This window comes from Osmerus mordax, chromosome 7, assembly GCF_038355195.1.
Source record: "Osmerus mordax isolate fOsmMor3 chromosome 7, fOsmMor3.pri, whole genome shotgun sequence".
In the NCBI taxonomy this organism is placed as follows: Eukaryota; Metazoa; Chordata; class Actinopteri; order Osmeriformes; family Osmeridae; genus Osmerus; species Osmerus mordax.
Genome location: NC_090056.1, coordinates 9,638,085 through 9,661,648, shown reverse-complemented (window position 1 = coordinate 9,661,648; position 23,564 = coordinate 9,638,085). Strand labels below are relative to the sequence as shown.

The 23,564-nt window shown below is 42.7% G+C and overlaps 3 protein-coding genes across 5 annotated transcripts; all 3 read left to right on the top strand.

Annotated features, from left to right (window-relative positions):
• The first annotated feature begins 1,324 nt into the window (after nucleotides 1–1,324).
• On the top strand, nucleotides 1,325–11,604 carry dnmt3ba (DNA (cytosine-5-)-methyltransferase 3 beta, duplicate a). The gene is made up of 23 exons (XM_067239311.1): nucleotides 1,325–1,448; nucleotides 1,689–1,834; nucleotides 1,964–3,961; nucleotides 4,061–4,214; nucleotides 4,909–4,976; nucleotides 5,699–5,845; nucleotides 6,284–6,349; nucleotides 6,451–6,600; nucleotides 6,701–6,808; nucleotides 6,950–7,082; nucleotides 7,230–7,349; nucleotides 7,469–7,513; nucleotides 7,606–7,685; nucleotides 7,822–7,934; nucleotides 8,039–8,222; nucleotides 8,313–8,397; nucleotides 8,555–8,700; nucleotides 8,814–8,904; nucleotides 9,057–9,205; nucleotides 9,327–9,412; nucleotides 9,501–9,570; nucleotides 9,702–9,820; nucleotides 9,961–11,604. The coding sequence occupies exons 1-23, from the start codon at nucleotides 1,325–1,327 to the stop codon at nucleotides 10,100–10,102; spliced, it is 4,524 nt and encodes a 1,507-aa protein (XP_067095412.1). The 3' UTR covers nucleotides 10,103–11,604.
• A 344-nt stretch (nucleotides 11,605–11,948) lies between these two features.
• LOC136945619 (microtubule-associated protein RP/EB family member 1-like) lies at nucleotides 11,949–14,390 on the top strand. Of its 3 annotated transcripts, none has more exons than XM_067239546.1 (7): nucleotides 11,949–12,088; nucleotides 12,427–12,550; nucleotides 12,700–12,845; nucleotides 12,961–13,156; nucleotides 13,480–13,577; nucleotides 13,723–13,875; nucleotides 13,993–14,390. In XM_067239546.1, exons 2-7 carry the CDS (start codon nucleotides 12,430–12,432, stop codon nucleotides 14,038–14,040), a joined length of 762 nt encoding a protein of 253 aa, XP_067095647.1. In that variant the 5' UTR covers nucleotides 11,949–12,088; nucleotides 12,427–12,429; the 3' UTR covers nucleotides 14,041–14,390. The 3 variants fall into 3 exon arrangements, with proteins under 3 accessions (XP_067095647.1, XP_067095646.1, XP_067095648.1); XM_067239545.1 differs by having other exon boundaries at nucleotides 11,951–12,088; nucleotides 12,422–12,550; XM_067239547.1 differs by lacking the exon at nucleotides 11,949–12,088 and having other exon boundaries at nucleotides 12,302–12,550.
• A 1,388-nt stretch (nucleotides 14,391–15,778) lies between these two features.
• LOC136945271 (WD repeat-containing protein on Y chromosome-like) lies at nucleotides 15,779–22,344 on the top strand. Its single transcript, XM_067239017.1, has 25 exons — nucleotides 15,779–15,812; nucleotides 15,943–16,061; nucleotides 16,176–16,279; nucleotides 16,360–16,561; nucleotides 16,675–16,780; nucleotides 16,887–16,971; nucleotides 17,174–17,289; nucleotides 17,360–17,430; nucleotides 17,514–17,644; nucleotides 17,969–18,036; nucleotides 18,144–18,292; nucleotides 18,413–18,550; nucleotides 18,664–18,774; nucleotides 18,877–19,104; nucleotides 19,242–19,312; nucleotides 19,411–19,615; nucleotides 19,705–19,902; nucleotides 20,126–20,296; nucleotides 20,393–20,608; nucleotides 20,762–20,914; nucleotides 21,076–21,244; nucleotides 21,460–21,592; nucleotides 21,665–21,842; nucleotides 21,933–22,031; nucleotides 22,132–22,344. Exons 1-25 carry the CDS (start codon nucleotides 15,779–15,781, stop codon nucleotides 22,342–22,344), a joined length of 3,468 nt encoding a protein of 1,155 aa, XP_067095118.1.
• Nucleotides 22,345–23,564: the final 1,220 nt, after the last annotated feature.

The following is a 23,564-nucleotide window of genomic DNA, read 5'->3' as shown; positions in this document are numbered from 1 at the left end:
GTAGTGTACCAACAGCACCCTAGTTAGCTGTCACTGCTGGAGCAAGTTATTTTCACTCGAGGAACATGGTAGTTGGCTAAGGGCGTGTGGTTCCGGTGTTCCGGAGAATTCAGTTGCCTGTTCCCCCTTTTTCGATGTCGCGCACGCGCAAGGAAGGGGGAACTGAATTCTCCGGAACACCGGTGGCAGTAGACTAGCTAGCAGCAGAGAATAGGTGCGTTCGACATGGACTGTGGCTGCATGAAACGACCGGCGAGAGTAGCCACTTGCAGCCGGCAGTTCTCGAATCGATCTTACGGTACTTTGATGGATAGGTCACAGTGACCTAGCCTTGGCGCCGTCTCAAGTCGGACAAAAAGTCTAACCATAATTCACTATTTCAAGTCAGCCGCCTGCAGCCGGCTGCAGCGCTGCATGAAGTCAGTAAACAAATTTGAGAACCAAAAAATAGTCAAAATTTCTAGATTTATCTCAGAACATCATACACATGTATTTTTTAGGATCACACTGCCTGTTTGGAGTCAGGTGGCTGAGCGGTGAGGGAATCGGGCTAGTAATCCGAAGGTTGCCAGTTCGATTCCCGGTCATGACAACTGATGTTGTGTCCTTGGGCAAGGCACTTCACCCTACTTGCCTCGGGGGAATGTCCCTTTACTTACTGTAAGTCGCTCTGGATAAGAGCGTCTGCTAAATGTAAATGTTTGCAACTGTTTATTTCAAGGGTTTATTTATTTTTACATTTAGTACACGCGCTTATCCAGAGCGACTTACAGTAAGTACAGGGACATTCCCCTGAGGCAAGTAGGGTGAAGTGCCTTGCCCAAGGACACGGCCGGGAATCGAACTGACAACCTTCAGATTACCAGCCCGATTCCCTAACCGCTCAGCCACCTGACGCCATTTTTACCCATTCAGAGAAACCAATTTTTGTAGGTTTTGGTGTGTGTAGTGGTCCAGTCAAACCTTAGTTTTTGAGCCCTTCCTACTTTACCTGCCATCGATGGTAAAGGAGGAGTGGTCCCAAAACTGGGCTTTGATTGGGAACCTGAAGACAACCTGATACCAGAATGTACTGTTCAAGTACTGTTGTCAGTCTGATAACAGATCTATGCTACTGTGGTCAAGAATGGTCAATAAGTCTACCACTAAAGCCATGTGTATGTGAAACATCGATGATGTTGTGTATTTGTCTGCATAGAGATCTTAAAGCTTGTGACTATTTTTTTTTCTTCTAATGATGTTTAGACTGATAATAAGAATACATCAGTAATGTGAGGAATATAATCCGTTCTTTTTTTCTTCTTCCTTTTTATCAAACAGAATAATGGCAACAAATGCGACTGCAAGCCCAAGGGGTTCTGTTGAGAAATATAACCGCTGGCACCTGTTGACCTGGCTAAACAAGTCCCTGGAAACAAAATTTACCCACATTGAGCAGTTATGCTCAGGTACAGTTTAGCCCCTCATGCCAGCTGGCCACTTTCCACTTTATGTATTTGCATATTTGTACAACTATATTTATACAATTATCGTGTATAAAGTTGTCATCACACCACTGTTAAATATTCCAAACCTATATGTAAATGTTTAAAGGCTTAGGTGACTTTTCCTAATTTGTTTCATTTACAATTCAAAGATGATGTATGTTTGTGCGGATTATGTATGTTTGTGCGGATGTGTGTGTGCAGGTGCGTGTTACTGTCAGCTTATGGACTGTCTCTTCCCTGGATCAATTGACTTGAGCAATGTGAAGTTCCAAGCCTTGGAACAGGAAGACTACATCTACAACTTAAATCTCCTCCAAGAAAGCTTCAAAAAAACTGGCATTGATAAAGTAAGACAATTTCAATTAATCCATTTGCGTTGCCTGTTGTAAATCTCTATATACTGGGACCAATACATTTCTTTATCCTTGTAGATGGTTAAACAATTTTCTCTAATCTTGCACACTTTTATATTATAGACAATTCCAGTTGAGGCGCTGATAAAACCAGAGTTCAAGGCGAACTTGTCCTTCCTGAGGTGGTTCAAATTGTTTTTTGTTGAAAAACAGTCAGAACTGGTGTATAATGCTCTGGAAGCCCGGCAAGGCCAGGACATCCCCATCCCCATAACAACTCTACAAGTCCTTCGTAGGAATGTATCAGCCCCCCACAGCCCCAGTCAGCATGGTACAGTGGACAAGCTTGTCAAGGTTGATACTGACACTGATGAAGATACTGTTGTAAAAGGTAGGAAGGGCATCACATATGATGACCAGTGGAAGGAGACCTACCACTGGGTGGAGAAGAGCTCCCTTGGAGAGATCTATGCCTATTGCACTGTGTGTGACAAGAACCTCAACATTTTCCACACAGGCTTTTTAGACCTTAAACGGCACCAGCAAACCAAGAAGCACAACAGGAACACCCTTTGTGCCAAATCAGGTGACCTGATGTCAGAGGGAGAAAGAGGCAGTGGGCTTAGTGACACTCCACCATGTAGTGAAACCACCTTCCAGTTCATCCAGGGACACTGCAGCTCTATACCCTCAAAGCAGACGATGAACCAATTTGCCCGCAATGTCTTGGGATTGCAGTACCCCAAGGACATTGTAACTATTTGTCAGCAGACTCCTTACTGTATTTACATGTATGGAAGAGTGGCCCTGGGGGAGACAAGCATGGCTTCTGTGGTCCTCGTGGGTTTTTTTGATATGAAGACAGCGAGGCACCGTATCAGGCTTCTGGATGTTCTACAGCCATCAGATGATGATGCAGAGGACAAAACAGCTTCAGCTCTGGTTGAGACTTTGAAGAGATTTGAGCTTCTGACAACTAACCTCGCTGCGGTGTACGTAGACAGTAGCAATGCAGTATCAGAGCAGATCTGCAGTCAGCTCAGGGAACTTAACCCCAATGTAGTGGACTTAAGTGGACTATACATGGTGGCAAATACTGCTTGTCAAGCTGGGGTCATGGAGCTCCCCAGTCAGGCTCAGGAGCTGATAATAGACATCCACACGCACTACTCGTCCTGTTCCACCCAAAATGTTAATCTAAAAGAACTTGTTGCCACTATTATCAGTATGAATGCGCCTACCCTACCCCTTACCATGGGCTGCCTTAACTTTTGTGATCTAGTCAGGAAAATCACAGGGATGTGGACAGATCTCATTTCCGACTTCAGCTCCTGTGGAGAGGACAATAAAAAGGCCATGCTGATCTGCACCCAGCTCCAGGATCCCAAACTCAGGGCTACTTTCATCTTCCTGGACAAGGTCATGGAGCCCCTCCAGACCTTCCAAACACTCCTCCACAGCCCCGGGGGTTCAGCACGGGCCGACCTGGGGCACATCCTCCATGAGGCCAGTTGTTTGCTGAGCTCTTACACCTCCAGTTTCCTCAATCCTCAGGCTACGGTGCGCTTCCTTAAGGAACGAGACAATGAGCTCCTCAAGACCAAGAAGTTTCAGCTGCCAGAGGCAGAAGTCAATATGGGAGGGGCTGCAGTTATAGACTTTCTCCATAATTCAGAGGCAGGGGAACTCCTGCCATTATTGCATAAAGAGGCTGTGTTGTTTTACACAGCCCTTACAGCCAAATTAGCTGAGGGCTTACCTCTTAGTGATGGAATCCTGACAAGCATAGCCCAGCTGCTTAGTCCCAAGAGCAGGTTGAAAGTAACCGGAAAGGCAGTGGGAGAGCTGGGCTCCAAACTAGGGCTCTGTGCCTCTCCCAAAGAGGTAGCCCAGCTCACCAGTGAGTTCCTCGAGTACCAGCTAGCTGGGGAAGGGGAGAAAGAAGAGGAAGAGAATGGCTGTGATAAAGGTGTCCAGAATGGCTTCACCACTATCACACTTGAGCAACATTGGAGCACTGTGCTGAAGGCCGTAGGGTCCAACACCATTTTCAGAAAACTGGTGTTGACCCTTCTAGCCTTCCCCTGTCCACCGCTTGAAGCTAAGAACGTCTTTGTTCAGGTTTGTAACAGGCTAAAATCTTAATGTAAGTGTGCTATTAGACAGACTTTTACATACTTGATATCTTTGGTGTGTGTTTGATTGCATCTCTCTACTCAGGCCATGGAAACTGGGGAATCTGCTAGGTTGTCTGAGAGTGACGACATGAAAGAGAGTGAGGCGGAAGTTGATGTCACCACTGACTCAGACTGCACTACCCTGCAGTTCCCTGCCATTAGATCAAAGAAGAAGAAAGCCAGCAGCACCATGTCAGGTGATTTAGATTGATAAGAATTGTAGTAAGTGAACTCTGATTTGGGGTTCCATTTACTGTTGAGCGAACAGAGATTTGAGCATGAAATCACTCCATTACTATTGTGTAAGCATTGTCTGGTATATCCTGTATAGAACTTTTCAAACTTTCAAGAATTCTTAAAGAAAAAAATGATATACCAAAATAGCACAACGTATATTTATCGTAACTTTTCTATAGAATAATTTATATATATTAGAACCAAATTTAACTAAAACAACACTTTTTCACTCTTAAACTAAACTAAATTTGATTTGTATTTACTTGCGTTTACTTTTCCTGTGGTATTATATATAACCAGATATTGGAATCCTTGTTAATTGATGGAAGATGTGTTGTTTTCCAGCAGTGAATGGCCTTAATTGGACAATGAAGCCATGCTCAGTGCGACTGGAGAGGACTGTCAGTAAGAACGATATTCTCGGTTAATGAAGATTATATTTGGTAATCATCTGTACCACTTAATCATTTAAGTGACCTACAGATGACACACTACCAGGGAATGCTTAAAACAATCCACTCCATGTCCATTCACTATTATTTTATTTTTATTTTGTGAAAATATAATTTCCTCAGTGAACAGATATCATGCTATTGTAACAGTGGAATACATCAGAGATCAATAATGTTCCACTTTGTCCTACTCTTTTCAAAGGGCCAAAGAATGGTCCAGATGGTGTCTTTGTAGAGGATGACATCATTTGGACAAACTCTGTACAAGAGGTAAGTTGTATTTATTTATTAAAGAGCTACTCCTGCGGTATGCAGGAGCTTCATAAGAAGTTATACCTATTTTACTTATGAATTACAGATGTAGCCTTTATATATGCACTGACCTGTGCAAATGTCCCAGGTAATATCTAAAACAAACATCCATCAAATGGGAGTTGAAGTGACTACACTTTCAATCCAGTTAAAAGAAACATGGATCCTATCTGTTTCAAATGTCACCAATATACTCGACTTTGCTATGGACTTTCAATTCAACAAGCTGCTTTTAAGACCATATTTAGTAGCTTTAAGTTGGATTCACAAACAACAGCAAAGGTTTAGAACAATTTTTAGAGTTAAATAATGTCCAAACTCAGCATGTCAAAACTAAAAGTCTACCTTAACTACCTTATTGCATCTGTTGTATGGGAATCCAGCATTAAACCCCTAAATGTACAATTACGTAACAAAATCAATCCATGCAAATCAATGCATGTCTCTTCGCTAACCTTGTTTGCAGCTTTTCTCTTTTATTTCTTTCTCATCCTTTTAACATGGGAGTTTTGGGTGCAGTGGCAGTCCTTGAAGGTGGTGTGGGATCATCTGTGTGTGTGTGTGTGTGTGTGTGTGTGTGTGTGTGCATACATGTACATGTTTGAGCCCTGCATGAGTATCTCCAGTACATGTGCCTTTCTGGGTGTGTATGTGTGTGTAATGTGTGTGTCGTCCCTCAGGGCACGATTAGAGGCATTTATGGCTGGGAAAGCAGCTTGCGCCAGAGGCCACAGGCGCGTACAATGTTTCAGGCTGGAGCTAGCACCTGGGTCGAGCCTGAGTGTCTTGATAAAAACAGCAGAAAGGCCCTGGATTCCCAGGAGTCGGTATGTAGTCCACTCTTTGGGCTCCTGCAGAAACCCCTCTGGTCTCTGGACAATAGGACAATGCTCCAATTTTGAGCTGATTCTCAACAACAGGCGTTAAGTGCATGACTCTACTTTCCTTTGCAAATCTTTTAACATTCTTCTATTTCAAAATTCCTCATTTCTGATTAACATTATATGGTCACCTATTCCACCTGCCCCTATCAACTACTCTGAAACTGCCCCATGGTCTACTGGATTGGGTCAGAACAGTCAAATGTGATTCAAATGTAAAGGACGGAATATGCATTTATACAAAGTAAACTTGCCAAACAACAAACCCTGACTATTACCAAAACATGGACATGGAAGGTACTCAGAGAGACAGCATCATTACATGTGTAAAGCGTTGTTGGCAATTCAACTGATGTATTCAAGTGAGAACATTTTGAATTCAAGGAGAAAAGTGAAAGTCCCACAAGCACTCCAAGCCACAAGACCAGGAGGAAGGCAAATGAATACCAGGTATTGTCCAAGTATTTTCTTGCCTGTATTTTTTGTTACCAGTCAATGGTAGACTGTTGCCTGCACAACTGATAATCTTTCATGTCCCTTGCTGTCTGCAGGATGGGAAGGGGTTCCTCTCTGGAGAGCTGGTGTGGGGTAAGGTGAAGGGCTTCTCTTGGTGGCCTGGTCTAGTCGGGCCCTGGAAGTCTAAGGCAACTTCTTCAGGCATGCGGAGGGTTGAATGGTTCGGAGATGGAATGTTTTCTGAGGTGAGACCTACGATAGACTTTCTCTACATGGTACACGGTCTGCATGTGCAGGTGGACATTTGAACTAATTCCGCATTTATTAATTTGTAATGTGTTACAGATATACACAGAGAGGCTTTTGCCATTTGCTGCTTTTGCCAAGTGCTTCTGTAACGATTCGTATACCGGCTTGCCTGCCTACAAGGATGCCATTTATCAGATCCTAGAGGTAAAACTGGAGCATTCATGTTGTGCAACAAGTCACTATCAATCCTATGTATCCACTGCTTCATACTACATATGATTGATATATTCATCTAATATTCCACAATCCCATACCACACCATTTAATCACTTCCTCTGTGTACAGTTGGCAGGAGAGCGGTGTGAGAAATCCTTTGACGTATCGTCTGGGAATAAGGAAGAGGAGCCAAAGGTGATGCTGGAATGGGCCTTTGGGGGATTCCTTCCCTCTGGACCTGAGGGTTTTTTGCCCCCTGACAGTATGTGTCCTTTTCTCAGTACTCAATCATCTACATTTGTGTTGATGCATTCACTACAGTCTACCTAGAACAGACTCTGTATAAGTAAATCATCTATAGAATGGCTCAGATGCTAAGTCGTTTTGTCATCTTGCTCCTTTGCTGAAGATTCTGTTGCCAAGGTGGAGTCGTCTTCAGACTCCCCTCTGTCAGACTACCAGCCCCCTGCAAAGAGGAAGTATGTTCAAAAGACCAAAGTCCATGTGATTCCGACCAACAGCAGCAGAGGTAATTCTTATTCATACAACAGTTCATGCACACACGGTTACCCACTGATAATAGTAATCAGAAACACAGACATCTGTTGGCTTCATAAAATGATCATTTCATTCGATTTTGCTTCGCAGAGGCAATGGCGGAAGAGGTTTCAGCGAAAGGGAAGAAAATTGAGGGTATGTTCTTAGATTAGGTTGACAGGAGCGTCATCAAAGTATCTAAATCACGGTACTAATTGATATTGTTGTGTGTTCTTGAATCCCCGCAGATTTCTGTTTGTCATGTGGGTTATCTACTGTTGAGATCTGCCACCCATTGTTTGAAGGTAGTCTGTGTCTGAAGTGCAAGGTAAACATAAATCTCTCAACACATCTTTTCACTCTCACAATCTCATTTTGTCATGTCGATTGTTGTTATGTAATCGTCATTGTCTACTCATTTGAAATGTCAATATTGTGGTGTTGTCGCACAAAATATTTTGCAGGACAACTTCATTGAAACCCTGTATCGTTATGATGAGGATGGTTACCAGTCCTATTGCACAGTGTGTTGTGCAGGACTAGAGGTTATTTTGTGTGGCAATGCCAGCTGCTGCAGGTAAGCAACTCTTTGGAGCCCTCTCCTCTCTGGAGCACTTTTTACACCACTATTATCACTGCTTTCTTATTCTCACCCCCCCCCCCCCCCCTCCTTCCTCTCAGATGTTTTTGCAAGGACTGTTTGAATATATTAGTTGGACCAGAGACCTTCGACAAACTGAAAGATGTGGATCCCTGGAGCTGTTACATGTGTCTGCCCTCTCAGTGCAATGGAGTGCTCAAGCTCCGTCCTGACTGGAGTGTGCGAGTCCAGGAGTTCTTTGTTAACAACAGCGCATTGGCATTTGTAAGTGACTCCCAGTTCAGGTTATTTTGATCTTGCTGTAAGTGTTAGGCAGTAGCATTGACTGACCAAGGATTTCTTCTCTCAACACAGGAGCCTCATAGAGTTTACCCCTCAATCCCCACCCATCAACGCAGACCAATCAAGGTGCTGTCCCTCTTTGATGGCATTGCCACAGGTAGGTCCTATTTCAATGTATTGTTGGTTTTGTCTACTGTTTATAAATTTGATTTGTTAATAAGAGTCCTGGTTTTCTTGTCTTCACTTTCACAGTTTTTTCTTCTCAATAAACTTGTACTTATTTAATTGCATTGTGTTTATAACCATCGTTGCAGGGTATCTTGTGCTTAAAGACCTGGGTTTCAAGATTGAGCGTTATGTTGCCTCAGAGATCTGTGAGGATTCCATCACTGTGGGCATGATCAAGCATGAGGGAAAGATAGAATATGTGAATGATGTACGCACGATCACGAGGAAACATGTGAGTGTAATATACATCTCAATATCATTCTCAGGAAATGCCATTACGACTCACCCCTAAATCTGACCTGTTTGATCATTTTTTATTCATTTTCTGAACTTACTCTGTTTCAGCTGGCTGAATGGGGTCCCTTTGATCTGCTAATTGGAGGCAGCCCATGCAATGATCTATCAATGGTCAATCCTTTACGCAAGGGACTATTTGGTAAGGAACCTAAAATGTAATTGAAAAGGGACATGTGAGACATTGTAACCAGCAGAAAAACTGGAAACCATATCTCACATTTGTCAGTATATGGAATAGTTCTTCAGACTTCTCCAACCTTTTAATTTCTACTCATCTCTGTCTATTCACAGAAGGAACTGGAAGGCTGTTCTTTGAGTTTTACAGAATGTTGACAATGATGAGGCCCAAGGATGATGATGATCGTCCTTTCTTCTGGCTTTTTGAGAATGTGGTTGCCATGAGTGCAATCGACAAGGCTGACATATGCCGCTTCCTTGAGGTAATGACAGAAGCTCTCCCGTTTATTCATATGGTGATTTAGGTGTAAGCAATTGTAAGAGTAAAGAAATGTTTGTTGTTTCATAATCACAGTTTTTGTTTCCCTCCACCTGTGTTGTCAGTGTAATCCCATCCTCATTGATGCGGTGAAGGTCAGTCCTGCTCACAGGGCACGGTACTTCTGGGGGAACCTCCCAGGCATGAACAGGTACCAGTGCTTTCAACAAGACACTTTCTGCCTTGGGTGATATTGATAGAGAATCTTACTGACTTCACGTGTCTTTGTTTTTTCTTAGACCTCTGGCTACTTCTCTTGATGACAAAGTTGAACTGCAAGATTGTCTGGAGGTTGGGAGGACAGCAAAGGTGAGATTCATATATTTTTTTCAGATCATATTTAGTATTTTTGTTGTATGCATTTTAATACCGGAGTTTGTCTAAATTTAAGTATGTTAACGCTGGCTGTTACATTACTTGTACTGTGTTTTCACATGTAGTTCAACAAAGTGCGCACCATCACCACCAAGTCCAACTCCATCAGACAGGGGAAAATGGGCCCACTGCCAGTCATCATGAACAATAAGGAAGACTACCTGTGGTGCACTGAGATGGAGAGGTAACAGTCTCAATCATTTTACAGTAAATTCACCATTAATGGAATACTGTTGATAATAAGTCTACTGTTACTAAGAATGCACATCTCTGTTCAATCTTCTCTGCTCAAACTATTTGCCTTCTAATGTACCTTTTCTTCAGGATCTTCGGCTTTCCAAAGCACTACACGGATGTGAATAACATGGGCCGGGCTCAGAGACAAAGAGTCCTGGGTCGGTCCTGGAGTGTCCCTGTTATTCGGCACCTATTTGCACCTCTGAAGGATTACTTTCTCTGTGAATAGAGAAGTGCTGTAGACCAATTCCATATGTTTACCTGGTCACATATCAAGACAGACAGACAATTTTGCAGTCTTGCCTTTCAGTGAATCAAACTACTCAGTGTTTTTAGGCGGACCTTATTATCAATTTTATAATGGTTTTAACTGTTTTCTCCACTGATAGGAAGCTATATAAATTGTTAGGCAGTTTTATTAATTTCATGTTTGCCTTAATGTGTGGATTATTCTCAGAAAGCACAGACACTTTTTGGTTATTTTTGTGCATGAGGTGTAGTTTAAGTGTTTTCTCAGTATCTGGTCAACAGTGGTGTGATCAAGCAAACTTTGCCCACCACAGAGATCTACCTCAACACTGATATTTTGGTCCAAAATCTACAGAAACAACCACATCTCTATTTAATGAAGTTTTATGAAAATGCTTCCTTCCAATGGATTTTCTTAATTGATGTGTTTGTGTAGTGGTTTTAGTTGATTCAAGTGTAATCATGCTCACATTGATCATGTTGCTAGAATTTTATGTATGTTTTTAAATAGGTACAGTATGATTCAGCAGTCACACTGGCAGATAATTGGCCTTGTCATTCCAGATTTGAATCCCTCTCAACAGGTACCATGAATATTATTATAATGTAGGTTGAAAACTCAGTGATCATGTATGTGATGATGTAGCATATGCATTCTTTGACAGGCTGTTTGTAAACAACTTGTTTCTAATCTTTGAGCAGTCCAAAATCACAAGTGCCTGCAAAAATAACATTCTTCGTATCTTTTTTCCTTCCAGTATTTTCAAGGTAGCTTTTAGTGACAGTATGGAATTTATGAACCATAGTTTTAGTTTTTAGATCAACATAAATATAGCATTTAAGAGGGTCCAGCATTGTGAATGAAACTAATGATTGAATCCAAACGATCTGTACTGGTGCTCCATAAACCGATAAATACTGCTCTTGTTGGTTCCTGTTATGGTTTATTTCAGAGATTTTTATAGATGGTTTTGTGGTCTCATCTTACTGTGAAATAACCCTATCAGTTTGCATGTGTCTGACATATCCAATAGTCAGTGTAATGTACTGTATGCCTCCTATGTTCTTTCAATATGTTTTGTTATCGAATTTCCTTTTAACAGCTTTGTTTGATGTTTACTAATACTGTGCATAAAACCCAATACAACTACGAAACAGTAATAACATTGTATGTATCCACCTATCTCAATTGGTGCTAACACTAATGGTTGAAATATCCAGCAATACTGGTGCTGTTGAATAGGAATAGAATTGAGTTTTGTAGAATTGGTATTGGTTGTCAGGTGTCTCTGCCATCCTCCAATTCCTCATGTTCTGTAGGCCTATCTATAGTTGTTCATGATTGTGTGCTGTTTTAGGTCAAACTCTAATTACAACGTACTACCAGGTGGCCTCCTCGGGACACTGGTAGGCCTATCTGTCTCAGTTGAGAGCATAGTTTTTGGTGAGTGGACAATTTTTATAAATGTGAAATTGTGTTTTTTATGGTGATTGTTTATATTCAGATGATAAATAAATTAATTAATTATGTCTGGTTGTATATCAATTATCGTCCTCCCCAAAACTAACAAGAGCAACACAAAAAAGCAATGCAAGCAAACGCACGAAAAAATTGTAAGGACAGTAAAGTGGGTTTGCTTGATTTACTATTGTTGGACAACCGAGTGGGCGGTGTATGTATTATGGCTGTCTATACCGTCACAGAAAACATGTCTTCCAGCCACCGGGAAACCAAGTGATCTACATCGAATTCACTTGTTCTAACAAGCAGCACAGATCACATGGGTGGCTGTGCATTGAATGAAATTTTGACAGTCGCCGGTGAACGGCGAAATTACAAAGTTGGAAGACTATACTTTATACATAAACCAACTAGTTTGGCATTGTGTCGGAAGCCAAATTACATAGACCAATAGGTTATTGATTCAACGAGCGCAATCAGTTGGTCTGCATTTCATAAAACAATGTAAGTTCAAGATTAAAGAACTACGCTGGAAGTTTCCGTGAAAGTAGTTAGCTAGCTAGCTTAGGTTGCTACCATAGCCAATTCTAAGCAGTGTGGGTGTGGAATTGGTAGCTAGAGAGCTATCTTATGGGAGACATGTTGTTAGCTAGCAAGCTGCTCTTTAACTTAAGTTGGCTAACTAGATCTAATCTTTATTTAGCACATTTAGTCAGCAGATACATCTGTTTGTGTTCGTTGTTAAGTCCACATGCTAACTTGTCGAATAACTTAAAAATCAAACTTTGAAGATAGCAATTGCTAGCTAATATAACGGCTATTTTCCCTTTCACTCAGACTAGAGTATGGCTGTGAATGTGTACTCCACATCTGTGACGAGCGATAACCTTAGTCGTCACGATATGCTTGCATGGATCAACGAGTCCCTACAAATTAACCACGCAAAAATTGAGCAGTTGTGTTCAGGTAAGCACCTTTTATCTGACATTTTGTCTAACGGTAATTTTGACGGACTTACAAAGGTAAATCTTACAGAGTTTTTAGCCTAACTAGATTAGCTGTATAGCAAATTGTTAGCTACCAATATCATGGACGTCACTTTTGTGTTCATACAGGTGCATCCTATTGCCAGTTCATGGATATGCTGTTTCCTGGATGCCTGCCTTTGAAGAAAGTAAAATTCCAGGCCAAACTTGAACATGAATACATCCAGAACTTCAAAATATTACAGACAAGTTTCAAGAAGATTGGGGTTGACAAAGTAAGTGTTACATGGTGGTGTTTTATCTGCCTGTGTTTTTATTTAGTTTGATGGTAGTTTTTACCATGGAAGACCTAATTGTTTAGTCACCGCTTAACATTGGTTTTCAATATAGATCATCGCTGTGGACAAGTTGATTAAAGGCAAATTCCAGGACAACTTTGAGTTTGTGCAGTGGTTCAAGAAGTTCTTTGATGCTAACTATGATGGGAAGGAGTACGACCCTTTAGCAGCTCGCCAAGGCCAGGAAACTACCCCTATGCCCAACCCTGGAGCAGTCGCAGCAAGTAAACCCAGGAAGGTCAGCTCTGGTGAGGAAGACACTCATTATCCATTGGAAATATAGTTATTCTAATTACCAAGAGTAAGAGAATGTGTGTGCATTTCTATCCTAGTAAAGCTCATCGAACCTGCTGTCAAACCAGCTGCTCGTGTCGGTAAGGTGGTTTAATGGTGACACAGGGTTCTTCAGTGGTCACTAAGCTTGTCACTTAGGAAGGCTTCTTTTGAAGGACTACTAGACACTGAAATCACTGGGTTGTTACAGTTTATGTGAAGTGAGGATACAAGGGTAAAGCTAACCGTGCATTGTCATTATTTCTTCCTTTTTGACGCTGTGATGTGTTGTTTCCAGCTCCCCTCAAGTCTTCCCAGACTGCAGCAGCAGCCAAGGCCCCACGGAGGCCCGGAACGGTGGCGGGAGACGAGGAGAAGGTGGAACTAGCCCAGGAGGTGACGCAGCCACTGCATGTGCACTGGCATTTTCTCTCCCCTCTTGAAACCTTGGACTGGATTTAACGTTATTGCAATTTGTTTATCCCTTGGTCCCCGTGTTGAAGACATTTATACATGTAACCTGTTGTCCTTTTGCTTATAGGTCAACAGTTTAAAGAGCACAATTCAGGACATGGAGAAGGAGAGAGACTTCTATTTTGGAAAGCTGAGGAACATCGAGCTCATCTGCCAAGAGAAGGAGGGAGAAGGAGACCCAACGCTGCAAAGGATCATGGATATTCTTTATGCCACTGATGTGAGTGCTGACCTTTCTTTGTGTTTGTACAGTACAGTGTTTCCTTCTCTTCTGTTCTCACTGACTCCCTCACTCCCCAATGCACTTAAATCTTATGTACCGTTTCCCCATTTGCAGGAGGGGTTTGTTATTCCAGATGAAGGACAAGAAGCAGAAGAGTTCTAGTTATAGTGATTGTACAACTGGACCTGACTCGAATCTGTCACCTCTACTATGCACACTCATTTTACAGTCACACACAGGTTAGTTAAACACACTTTGAGTGTAATGTAACACCTGAGCACACACACATGCACACACTTCCACTTCTTCAAGTTCCCTCAAGATTACTACTCAAGCTCAAGATACTGTCTGCCTCCTTGGTCCTGATTCTTTTGTTATGATATTGAAAATGTTTTATTAAAAATCATTTATATTTACACTGCCTTAAAGTGTTTTTAACTGATTGTTCTTCTTTGTTATACTGTATCTGCCATGTTCACCATGTTCTCATGTCTTAAAATAATTACACAATTTATGAGCTTCTGGTGTTTTACTGGGTTATTATTATAAGATGGTAGCAGACAGACTTGGTCAGTATTTTGACAATTAGGCCTCATAAACATCTCTATACAACGTGACTGCTACTTCCTCATATAAAGCGCAGAACAGGATGTGTGGCCAAGTGAACATTGATGAAGAAATACTTCCCTCTTGTTGGTTTGTTAGTTCAGTCATATGAACTGACATGTCTACATGTCATAATGGCATTTTGCTTCCCTACAATGACAAACCAGGGGAGTAGCAGAAGAAACAGTGGGCGAAGGTTGTGGGGATAGAAGTACACAACTTTAATTTTCTGAAGGAAGAATAAACATTGGTGGCTTTTCACTATTGTGTTAAAAATCCATGTTAGGTGAGGTGGACCCTAGGAACTGGAAGTTCCTGACCACCTCCACTGTTACTTTGTTGATGGGAATAGTAGTGTGCTTACTCTTATTCCTAAAGTCAACATTCGTCTCCTTTGTTGTCCTCTGTTGACAGAGAGGTTTATGTACAGACCACACTTGCCAGGTTAGACTCATAATTTGAAGGAATGTGATTTCTCAGCATTAGGGTTCAAACTTCCCCAGACATATTAAACTGGTTTGTTTCTTGACAAGAACATTTTAAATTTGAAGAACATGTTTTTCCTCCACATTGTGTTGTCCTACCCCTTATGGGGGTACTGAGAAATATTTAATGCAAAGACATTGTACTGCAATGAAGATTAATAAATGTGATTTTAAAAAAAGTAGTTTTTGCTATGGTAACCATTAATATACCAATAGAATTTTTGTTGCACTATGACATACTTTATTTAACATTCTTTTCCCCTTGTGATTTGGACTGTAACAGTTGTGTATTCCAGTTTACTAAGCCAAGCCATTACTAGAATACCTTTGTGGACTATCACAGGGACGTGGGAGGATGGCCAGCACCACCAGGTGGAGTAGTTTAACAAGATGACAAATGTTACTGAGTGGATTCATAAGGACTGCGAGTCATTTAGCAAGTAATTTTGGTGGATATCAATAGATTTCAAATGTATTCTAATTCCCTCTAATACATATCTACATATTTAGTTCCACCTCAGATGGGGATAAGCAAAAACTCAACACTCTCCAGGTAAATCTTGTAATTTGTAAATCTAGGAGCAGTTATAAGCAGATGTGTAATAAAAAATCAAAACAGACTTGGTCAGGAGAGAGTGGTCCATGTTTATGGTTGTATTCTGTCTCACTAGGCTTCTGTAGCCCATCAGCAGGGAATGGAACCAGAGCGCTCAGGAAAGGAAAGTGACCATGGGGAAAAAGTAAAAATGCCAGCACAAGGCAAAGTGGAGGATCAGATCAACGATGAGCACCTCCGTCGCATCGAGCGCATGTTCAGAGAGGCAGACGTGGATGGTGGAGGGGGTGAGAGACCCACACAGATTTAGTTTTTAGCGCCGTCTTAGAGGCATTTCCCCCATGAACTCCTGCTCCTTAGATCGTTGATTCCTCATTACAAAAGCTTCTCCTGTCCACTGGTTGCTTTTTCTCTCAGGGTTGAGCATTGCACAATTCCGTGATGCAATGAAGAAGGTCATGGGCGATGTTGATGATGAGAATTTGGATATTATTTTTATGAAGGTTGACGCCAACTGTGATGGCAGTGTGGACTGGGTAAGAGGAAAACAAGAATTGTCATCCCAAAGTCAGTTATCTAAGCTGTTTTGTGTGACTTAACATTGGTCTTTCAATCAAATCGTCTCATACAAACTTTGTGTACACATACAGGATGAATATCTGAACTACATGCTTCTAGAGTACAGAGTGAAACACTCACTGCAGAAGAAAACTAGGCCACTCTATTTCCCCAAACCACTTAAGATTTTACAAACGTAAGTTACAGGCATAACATAATAGACCAATTCTGTTTTATGTGAGCCTTGTGTCATTTTGTGTTTTTTGTTTTGTGCAGTGGACATTGTGAGATTATAGTCAGCTTGCAGTTCCACTCCTTCCTACCCCCTGTGGGGGAGAAGAAGGGTGACTCTGGGGAGCAAGAAAGGTTCTCAGGGGGCATGTCGGGTCGCACTCATGGAGGACGCTACATATCAGTTAGCCACGATGGAATCCTGATCTTTTGGAGCGAGAGGTTCAAGATACAGCGCACCATCCATGTAAATATCAACCCCTATCTTTAACTACGGCTCACTGGTTAGATGTTAAGTGTGCATTTGTGTATCTGTAAACTTACAATGAATTAATTGCATCTGAATGACTTCTGCTGCAGATTGGGCAGATGCCGCACACGATTGGACAGCCTGTTTGGGTTTCAGATATGGTCTGTCTGAGCAACATTAACATGCTCTCCATCTCCTCCACTGGTCGAGACGTAGGTGTGTTGAATGTCTGGAGAATTATATGGTTTAGTTGTCTACTGGTTGTATCAACATAGTACATGTATGTGTAATGTGTGTGTGTTCATGTTTGGGCTGTCACCAGAATTCTATGACATCAGTGCCAATAAGTGTGACATAGTCTTCTCCCTGTCGGAGCTAGAGGCCAACGTGATCGTAATGGACTACTGGTAGGCAGCAGCACTCCTGTGTCAATTCCACATTGTTAAATGGGTTATTAATCCAGGCAGTGACCTTGACCCATATGCCTCATTAACTTCTGAATGCTGCCAGTGCAATAATGAGATAATGACAAATGTATCATTTGTGCCTAATGGACATAATGGTCATTTGTTAGGGCAGCTCATTCTTGATTTCATGACCTCCTTTTAGGACAGATGGCAGGAAAGCTATTTTCTGCATAGGCGTTACCAGTGGCGCCATATTTATCTTTATCTCCTCCGATGTGGTGCAGAATGGCCTCTTCGACAGCACCGCCTTCAAGACAGGTACTGACACTAAATGGGAAACAAACAGATGAGTAAAGATATTCATGTTCATGCAACCTCTCCTTCTCAGGATGCAATTACCGGATTCCAGTCACAGCACTGCTCAAAAACACCTCTAGTTTATTTCTCTGCTGTAGAGTTGTAAGTAAACAACTTTTCTCACTATTTAATATCCCTCTTCTGCATCTGTGGTTAAATCATGCCCCATTCATTTCTTGGTCCAGCCCATTCATAACGATTGGGTCTACCAGATGCGCTACATCCCGGAGTTGAACTGTATTGCCACCTGCTGTGCAGCAAACCAAGCTGCCATGATACTGACAACTCTGCCTCACTCTTTCAAGTGTAAAGTCCAGTATGTGCCCCTTTACGTTCTTTCAAATTCAAATAAATGTAGACTTACAGATACTTCCTACTTGTTTGTGGGAAATAGATTCATGTTTTAATAGCGGATTTACATTTACATTTAGTCATTTAGCAGACGCTCTTATCCAGAGCGACTTACAGTAAGTACAGGGACATTCCCCCGAGGCAAGTAGGGTGAAGTGCCTTGCCCAAGGACACAACGTCAGTTTGCACTGCCGGGAATCGAACTGGCAACTTTCGGATTACTAGCCCGATTCCCTCACCGCTCAGCCACCTGACTCCTTTGTTTTGTTGGATTTGTTCTTATTTCTAGAACTGCACACTTTCACCAGAAGAAGGGCATACAATGCTTCGACTACTCACCTGACCTCAACATACTGGGTGTGAATAAAAATGTCACACTCAATAATTCTGAAGTTATAACAGTATAGACTAGATAACAGATCTGTCACAGCTGTTTAGAGATGTGGTGTGTTTCTGGCCTGCAGTGACGGGAGGTTTTGATAGGGTGGTGAGAGTCTGGAACCCCTACCTCACCAATAAGGCCACATCCCACATGAAGGGTCATGCTGCTGGCATCACTCACATTGCTGTCAACGGCAAAGACAACCAGATCATTAGTGTGTCCAAGGACAAGGTCAGAAACCAATGTAACCTGTCCTTACCTTCACGGTCAGGTTCTCAGACACTTGGCTTTCTTCTCTTCCAGCAGTTCATCATGGCTTGATATTATTTTAGATTTCTCTCTCCACTTCAGAATGTGCGTGTCTGGGACCTGCTGGACTGTACCTGCGTCCAGAACATCCATTCCAGAAATGTCAATTTGGGCCGCTCTTCCATCTCCAGAATCTACTACAACCACACCAGTAACACCATGGTGTTGGCTTCATGCCTTGTGTGTTAATGGTTGAAACTAACATATAGACACACACAAAAACACATAAACTCGTGGTATTGGTTGAGGTCTCTATGTGTATTGTTGCGTCTTGTTGTGTATGTGTGGTGCAGGTTGGGGTTTTGCAAGGGGCCATAGATGAGGTGGACAGTTCCCAACCCAAAACAGTAACATCACATGAACAGCCACTCTGTGCTGCACTCTACAACCCCAATTTCAAACAGGTTGGTGGGTTAGTGACTGAGTTACTAAAAGGTAGCTAATGTGCAGATATGCCCCCCTCCCCAAATCCATACACACACACATTTACACCCACCCTTGTCCAGGTGGTGAGTGGCTGCCATGCAGGGGTGGTGAGTGTGTGGGACATCCAGACAGGAGAGAAGGTGATGCAGTTCCAGACAATCCCTGAGCGGCCAGCAGAGATCACTGCGATGGCTTTTGATGAATTCAAACGCCGCCTTATCACAGGCTCAAACAATGGTACCATACGCCTCTGGAACTTCAACAATGGAGCTCTACTCTCTGAAATTTCCCTGGTGGATGATCAGGAGGTTAGTTTAGAAAGTGACCAGAATGACTTGTAACCATGTAACCTTGTTACATGGTTACATGGTTACCTGTTACCTGTACATGGTTACCTGTACTCCGGACGTTATGGACGTTCTGTACTGTATGTTCTTGTGGACAGGTCACAGGGATTATATACATCAATGAGAGGATCTATGTGTCAGGCTGGGGGAAAAAAGTCATGTGGTATCTGTGAGTGATTCCTACAAACATTCTGTATAAAGTAAATGACCCACTTTTCTGTGGATACAGTCCTTCTATTTCCTCCTACCTGTGTGTTCATGTGTCAGTGATGCCAAAGAGGAGGATGAGATAGAGTACCGTGTGTGGAATCAGTACCACTCTGAGGACATCTACTCCATGCATGCCCACAGCAGCAAGATGCTGGTGACCGCCTCCTACAGTGGTGACATCATCGTCTGGAACATCGATTCGGGTCAAGCCTTTTGCCGCTTCAACGCAAGCGAAAGCCCGTTGCCATTAATACCCATACGGGTGAGGCTAGTGTGCCAGTGTTTACATTTTGTACAGGGACCAGACAACATTTCTTTTGGAAACCTGACAATCTTCCCCCCATTGTGTAGGTGAGGGACAAAGCGAGACAAGGGTCAGTTCTGAGGCCAAATGCTTGCGTGGATGAGTCTGAGAAGGAATCTGAGGATGAGGATGAAGACGATGTGTGGTTACGTTCCATATCTGTCTTCCTGAAAGCCATGAGTCAGTCTGTCGACCCTCAGGTTCGACAACTCACCACTGAAACCACCCCCACCAGCATCTTAGAGGTACAACACACTATGTGTGTGGTTGCTTACTGAAGGGATCCTTTTACATGTGAACTAATGAAAACTTTTACATCCCACAGCAAATTAGACAGTACAGCAACACCAGAACCTTCCCATGAAAATGACATACCATGGAATGCCAGCTTAGCCACACAGTTACTCAATGTTTAGGTGTGTTTGTGTGTCTCTACAAATACTATGCTTACATCTGTGCGCCTTACAGGGACGCAGAGGTAGCATTCAAATTCCAGTCTCAGCCTGCCTGCCCCAAGCCCCCTTGGTTAGAGAAGCACGGATGACGAGAAGGGGTGCACTGGCACACAAATGCAAGACCAAGAAACCCAAAATCAACAACATGGAGGAGCTGAACAAGCCTTGTTTTGCAGTGGAGAAGGTGAACAAACAACCAACTGTGAAGTGCTGGTAGACAAATAACTCAGCATTTTCGAGTAACGATTCTTTCCTGTCTGTCTCCATCTGTGATGTGCAGGCACTGTTCCTGTCCACCCGAGAGCGTAGCCCTGACACTGCAGTTCTGCTCACCAGCTCAGCAGACGGCTATATATACGCCTGGTCTGTATACCTTAGTGGGGGGCTACTGGCAAAATTCCGTGCAAGACACAAAGAGGGCTCGATCGTCACTGCCATGTCCACTGATAGCCAGAATCAGATCCTGCTCTCTGGGCACAGCAACGGGTACATCATGGTAGGGAGAGACTGGATACACCCACACAGCTGTTATGTCTATCATTGGTTTTGCACTACCATTTGACCCTACAGAGAAAGCAACAGGCTCAGGAAGCAGTAAAAGGAACCTAGGTGAAAAGAAAGCTGGATCTTTTGAATTGTTCCTTGGCAGGTGTGGGACATTGAAAAGTACTGTTACCGTATGTGGAGCGAGAAAAGCGAGGAGAAACCAGCAAAGGAGAGCACTTTGCGTCTGCCGGACCTCATACCCCACTACTGTAGAGTACAGGGCCCACCAAGAGTGGTGCTGGGGCAGGAGAAAGAGGTGACTCAACACAGTCACACATGCAGTAGATAGGTGCCTCTAAAGTGATATTGAGACTGATGTGAAAACACATTTTAGTCATTAGGTAATAACATGTCATTATTATGAATAATATGATGATTCATGAAGTAATAGACATTGTTACCTCCCTCCCTGGCCAGATTCACAAGGGCTGGACTGTGTCCTTGATGCGCCCTGCCCTCCTGAGTTCCTGGCGCGGCCATCTGAAGAGCATTGTGCACCTGGAGTATGTGGAACGCTTTCGCCTCATTGTCACTGCCAGCCTTGACTGCAACGTCCGTCTATGGACAATTGCTGGAAAATATATTGGTTAGCTCCACCACCATTGAACACAAACTATACTGTATGTATGGTGTATGACATGCACTGCCTTAACACAAGCTACAGCCGAGTCTTAGATAAAATGTCAAACAATACTACATGAATGCTCAGTCAATGGGGGATGTGAATGTACAAAGATATTCCTCTACCCACTACAGCGGGGGGATAAACTGTTCACTTTTCTCACTTTTCCCATGTCTTAGGTACATTTGGTCAGGGAATGTGGTGTGTTGGTGATCCAAGTGCCATTCCCAGGGAGCTGCCTGCGGACCTGAAGAAGGCTGGATCCTGCCAGACACTGAAAGTCCTTAATGAGGGGAGATACCCTCACTGGAAGTAAGGAAGACACCGTAAACAGACCCGCTTCAGGGCCAAGACAGACACAATACAGCTTTGTTCTTTTCCTAGTTGTGCCAAACGCATTGTGGAGAACCTGAGAGCTCAGAAAAGGCACCAGTCAGACATAACCAAGTTTGGCGAGGCCACCACTCTGACAGAACTGGTCGCTGCAGATCCACGTATTGTTAAGTACACAGATGAACAGGTAGAGAACACATGGACAATGTGGCAGGAGAAGGGCAAACAGGTGAGCTGAACAGATCTATCTGTATCTTACTGTAATGTAAAAATACTGTTGTATTGTATGTTCTGTATGGTTTTGTTACCCTGTCATTAGACTAGCAGTATCTTAGGACAGGCATATAAACAGAAGGTTAGACATCATCTGCCATCCTGCCCCCCGGATCTTCAGACACCCCACAACAGCCATGAGCAGGTGAGTCAGCCCCCTGTGGCCTATTCCACTTTTTGGATGTTTTACATGTAGACGTCATACTTCTGTAGAGCAGTTAAATGAATGAGGTCTGTGTCTGCAGCTTAGGGTATACAACTGCATGCCCTACTCCAGTCTGCTGCCTATCATCCAGCCCCCCGTCCCAGAGCTTCTGAGGGACAGCCATCTCAGGGCCCAGGAGGGACCAGAGACAACCAAGCAAAAGAAGCCTGCCAAGCGCAGGCCCCACACACGCTACATGGCTGTCCTGCCCAGGCCAGGCCTCAAACGCTCCCAAACCAGCAAGCCTGCTTGAGAGAATCCTGCCCAGGAGAATGTAGACATACAGCCTATACAACACAAATACATCACATGTTCTGCAACAAACTGAGTATGGTTTATTTATCTTTTAGAACATCCCTGCTTATGCTGATCAAGGTGACAAAAAACAGCATTCTCAGAGATAATAATTTATAAAAATCCCAGTTTTCCCCTTTTTATAGTTTTTCTAACTTTGTCCTCTGTGAGAAAGAAGTGTAATCTCAGGAATTTCAGTTTATGTTGCAGACATTTATTGAGCCCATGGTAGTATAATTAACAGTGCAATATGAATCAGGTCAAATTTCTACTTTTTGTTTCCCTTCACAAGAAAACAAAACAAATGTGTTAATTCATTTAATTAAGTCACTTAGTAGTTGCTGGTTTTTCCCAAGGTTTCAGTCTTCTCACCATCTGAGAGGGAGTGGGAGATTCATTGCTTGGTTTTATGTCAACCTTTGACAGGCCAGGGATTTCCTCGCCTGCTTCGATTAGTCGCATCACCTCTGCGAATGAGAGGGGTTCTGCATTCGTAGTCCTATCAGTGGAACTTCCAGTTCCAGTGTTGCTACAATTTGAGTCTGTAATTGATTCATGGTTCGATTTCTGCAGCTGTTGTTGCACAGTGTCCCCTGTGAAGGATGACAGTTTTTCTGTCACAGAGAAACGTCGTCTCCACTCTTTGTACCCCTCCGAATCGATAGGTTCAACGAACCTGAAGGAGATAGAATTAAAACAAAGACCACATCGTCGATAATCAAATTTGATCATGTAAAAAAACGCGTGTTATTTCATATAAATTCAAAGACTGTACATCTACCTGTTGTAGAAGAATAGTTTAACTTCCAATGCCTTGACAGAAACAGTGGACGTTTTAAGTGACTTCCTCCCACTCTGGAACGTATCATCTCTTTCGAAGTCATATGATTCGAATCTAGAGTAAACATACTCCATTCCACGAGTTTAAAGGGACCAGAAACATCTGTCATTAACAGGTACTATAGAGAAAGATTTCTCACCAATCAAATACTCTAACAAATAATCTGTCTATTGTTTTTTTACAGTCAACAACTATTCAAGGAAACACTTTAGTGAATAGATATTACGTTTCCGAAGAGCTCCCCTAGTGGTTGTTTGAGGTCACATTTTGTACATGGCAGCTGAGAGATTAGTACATTTATGTAACTATATCTAATGCATCTCAGTACTTTCAGATTG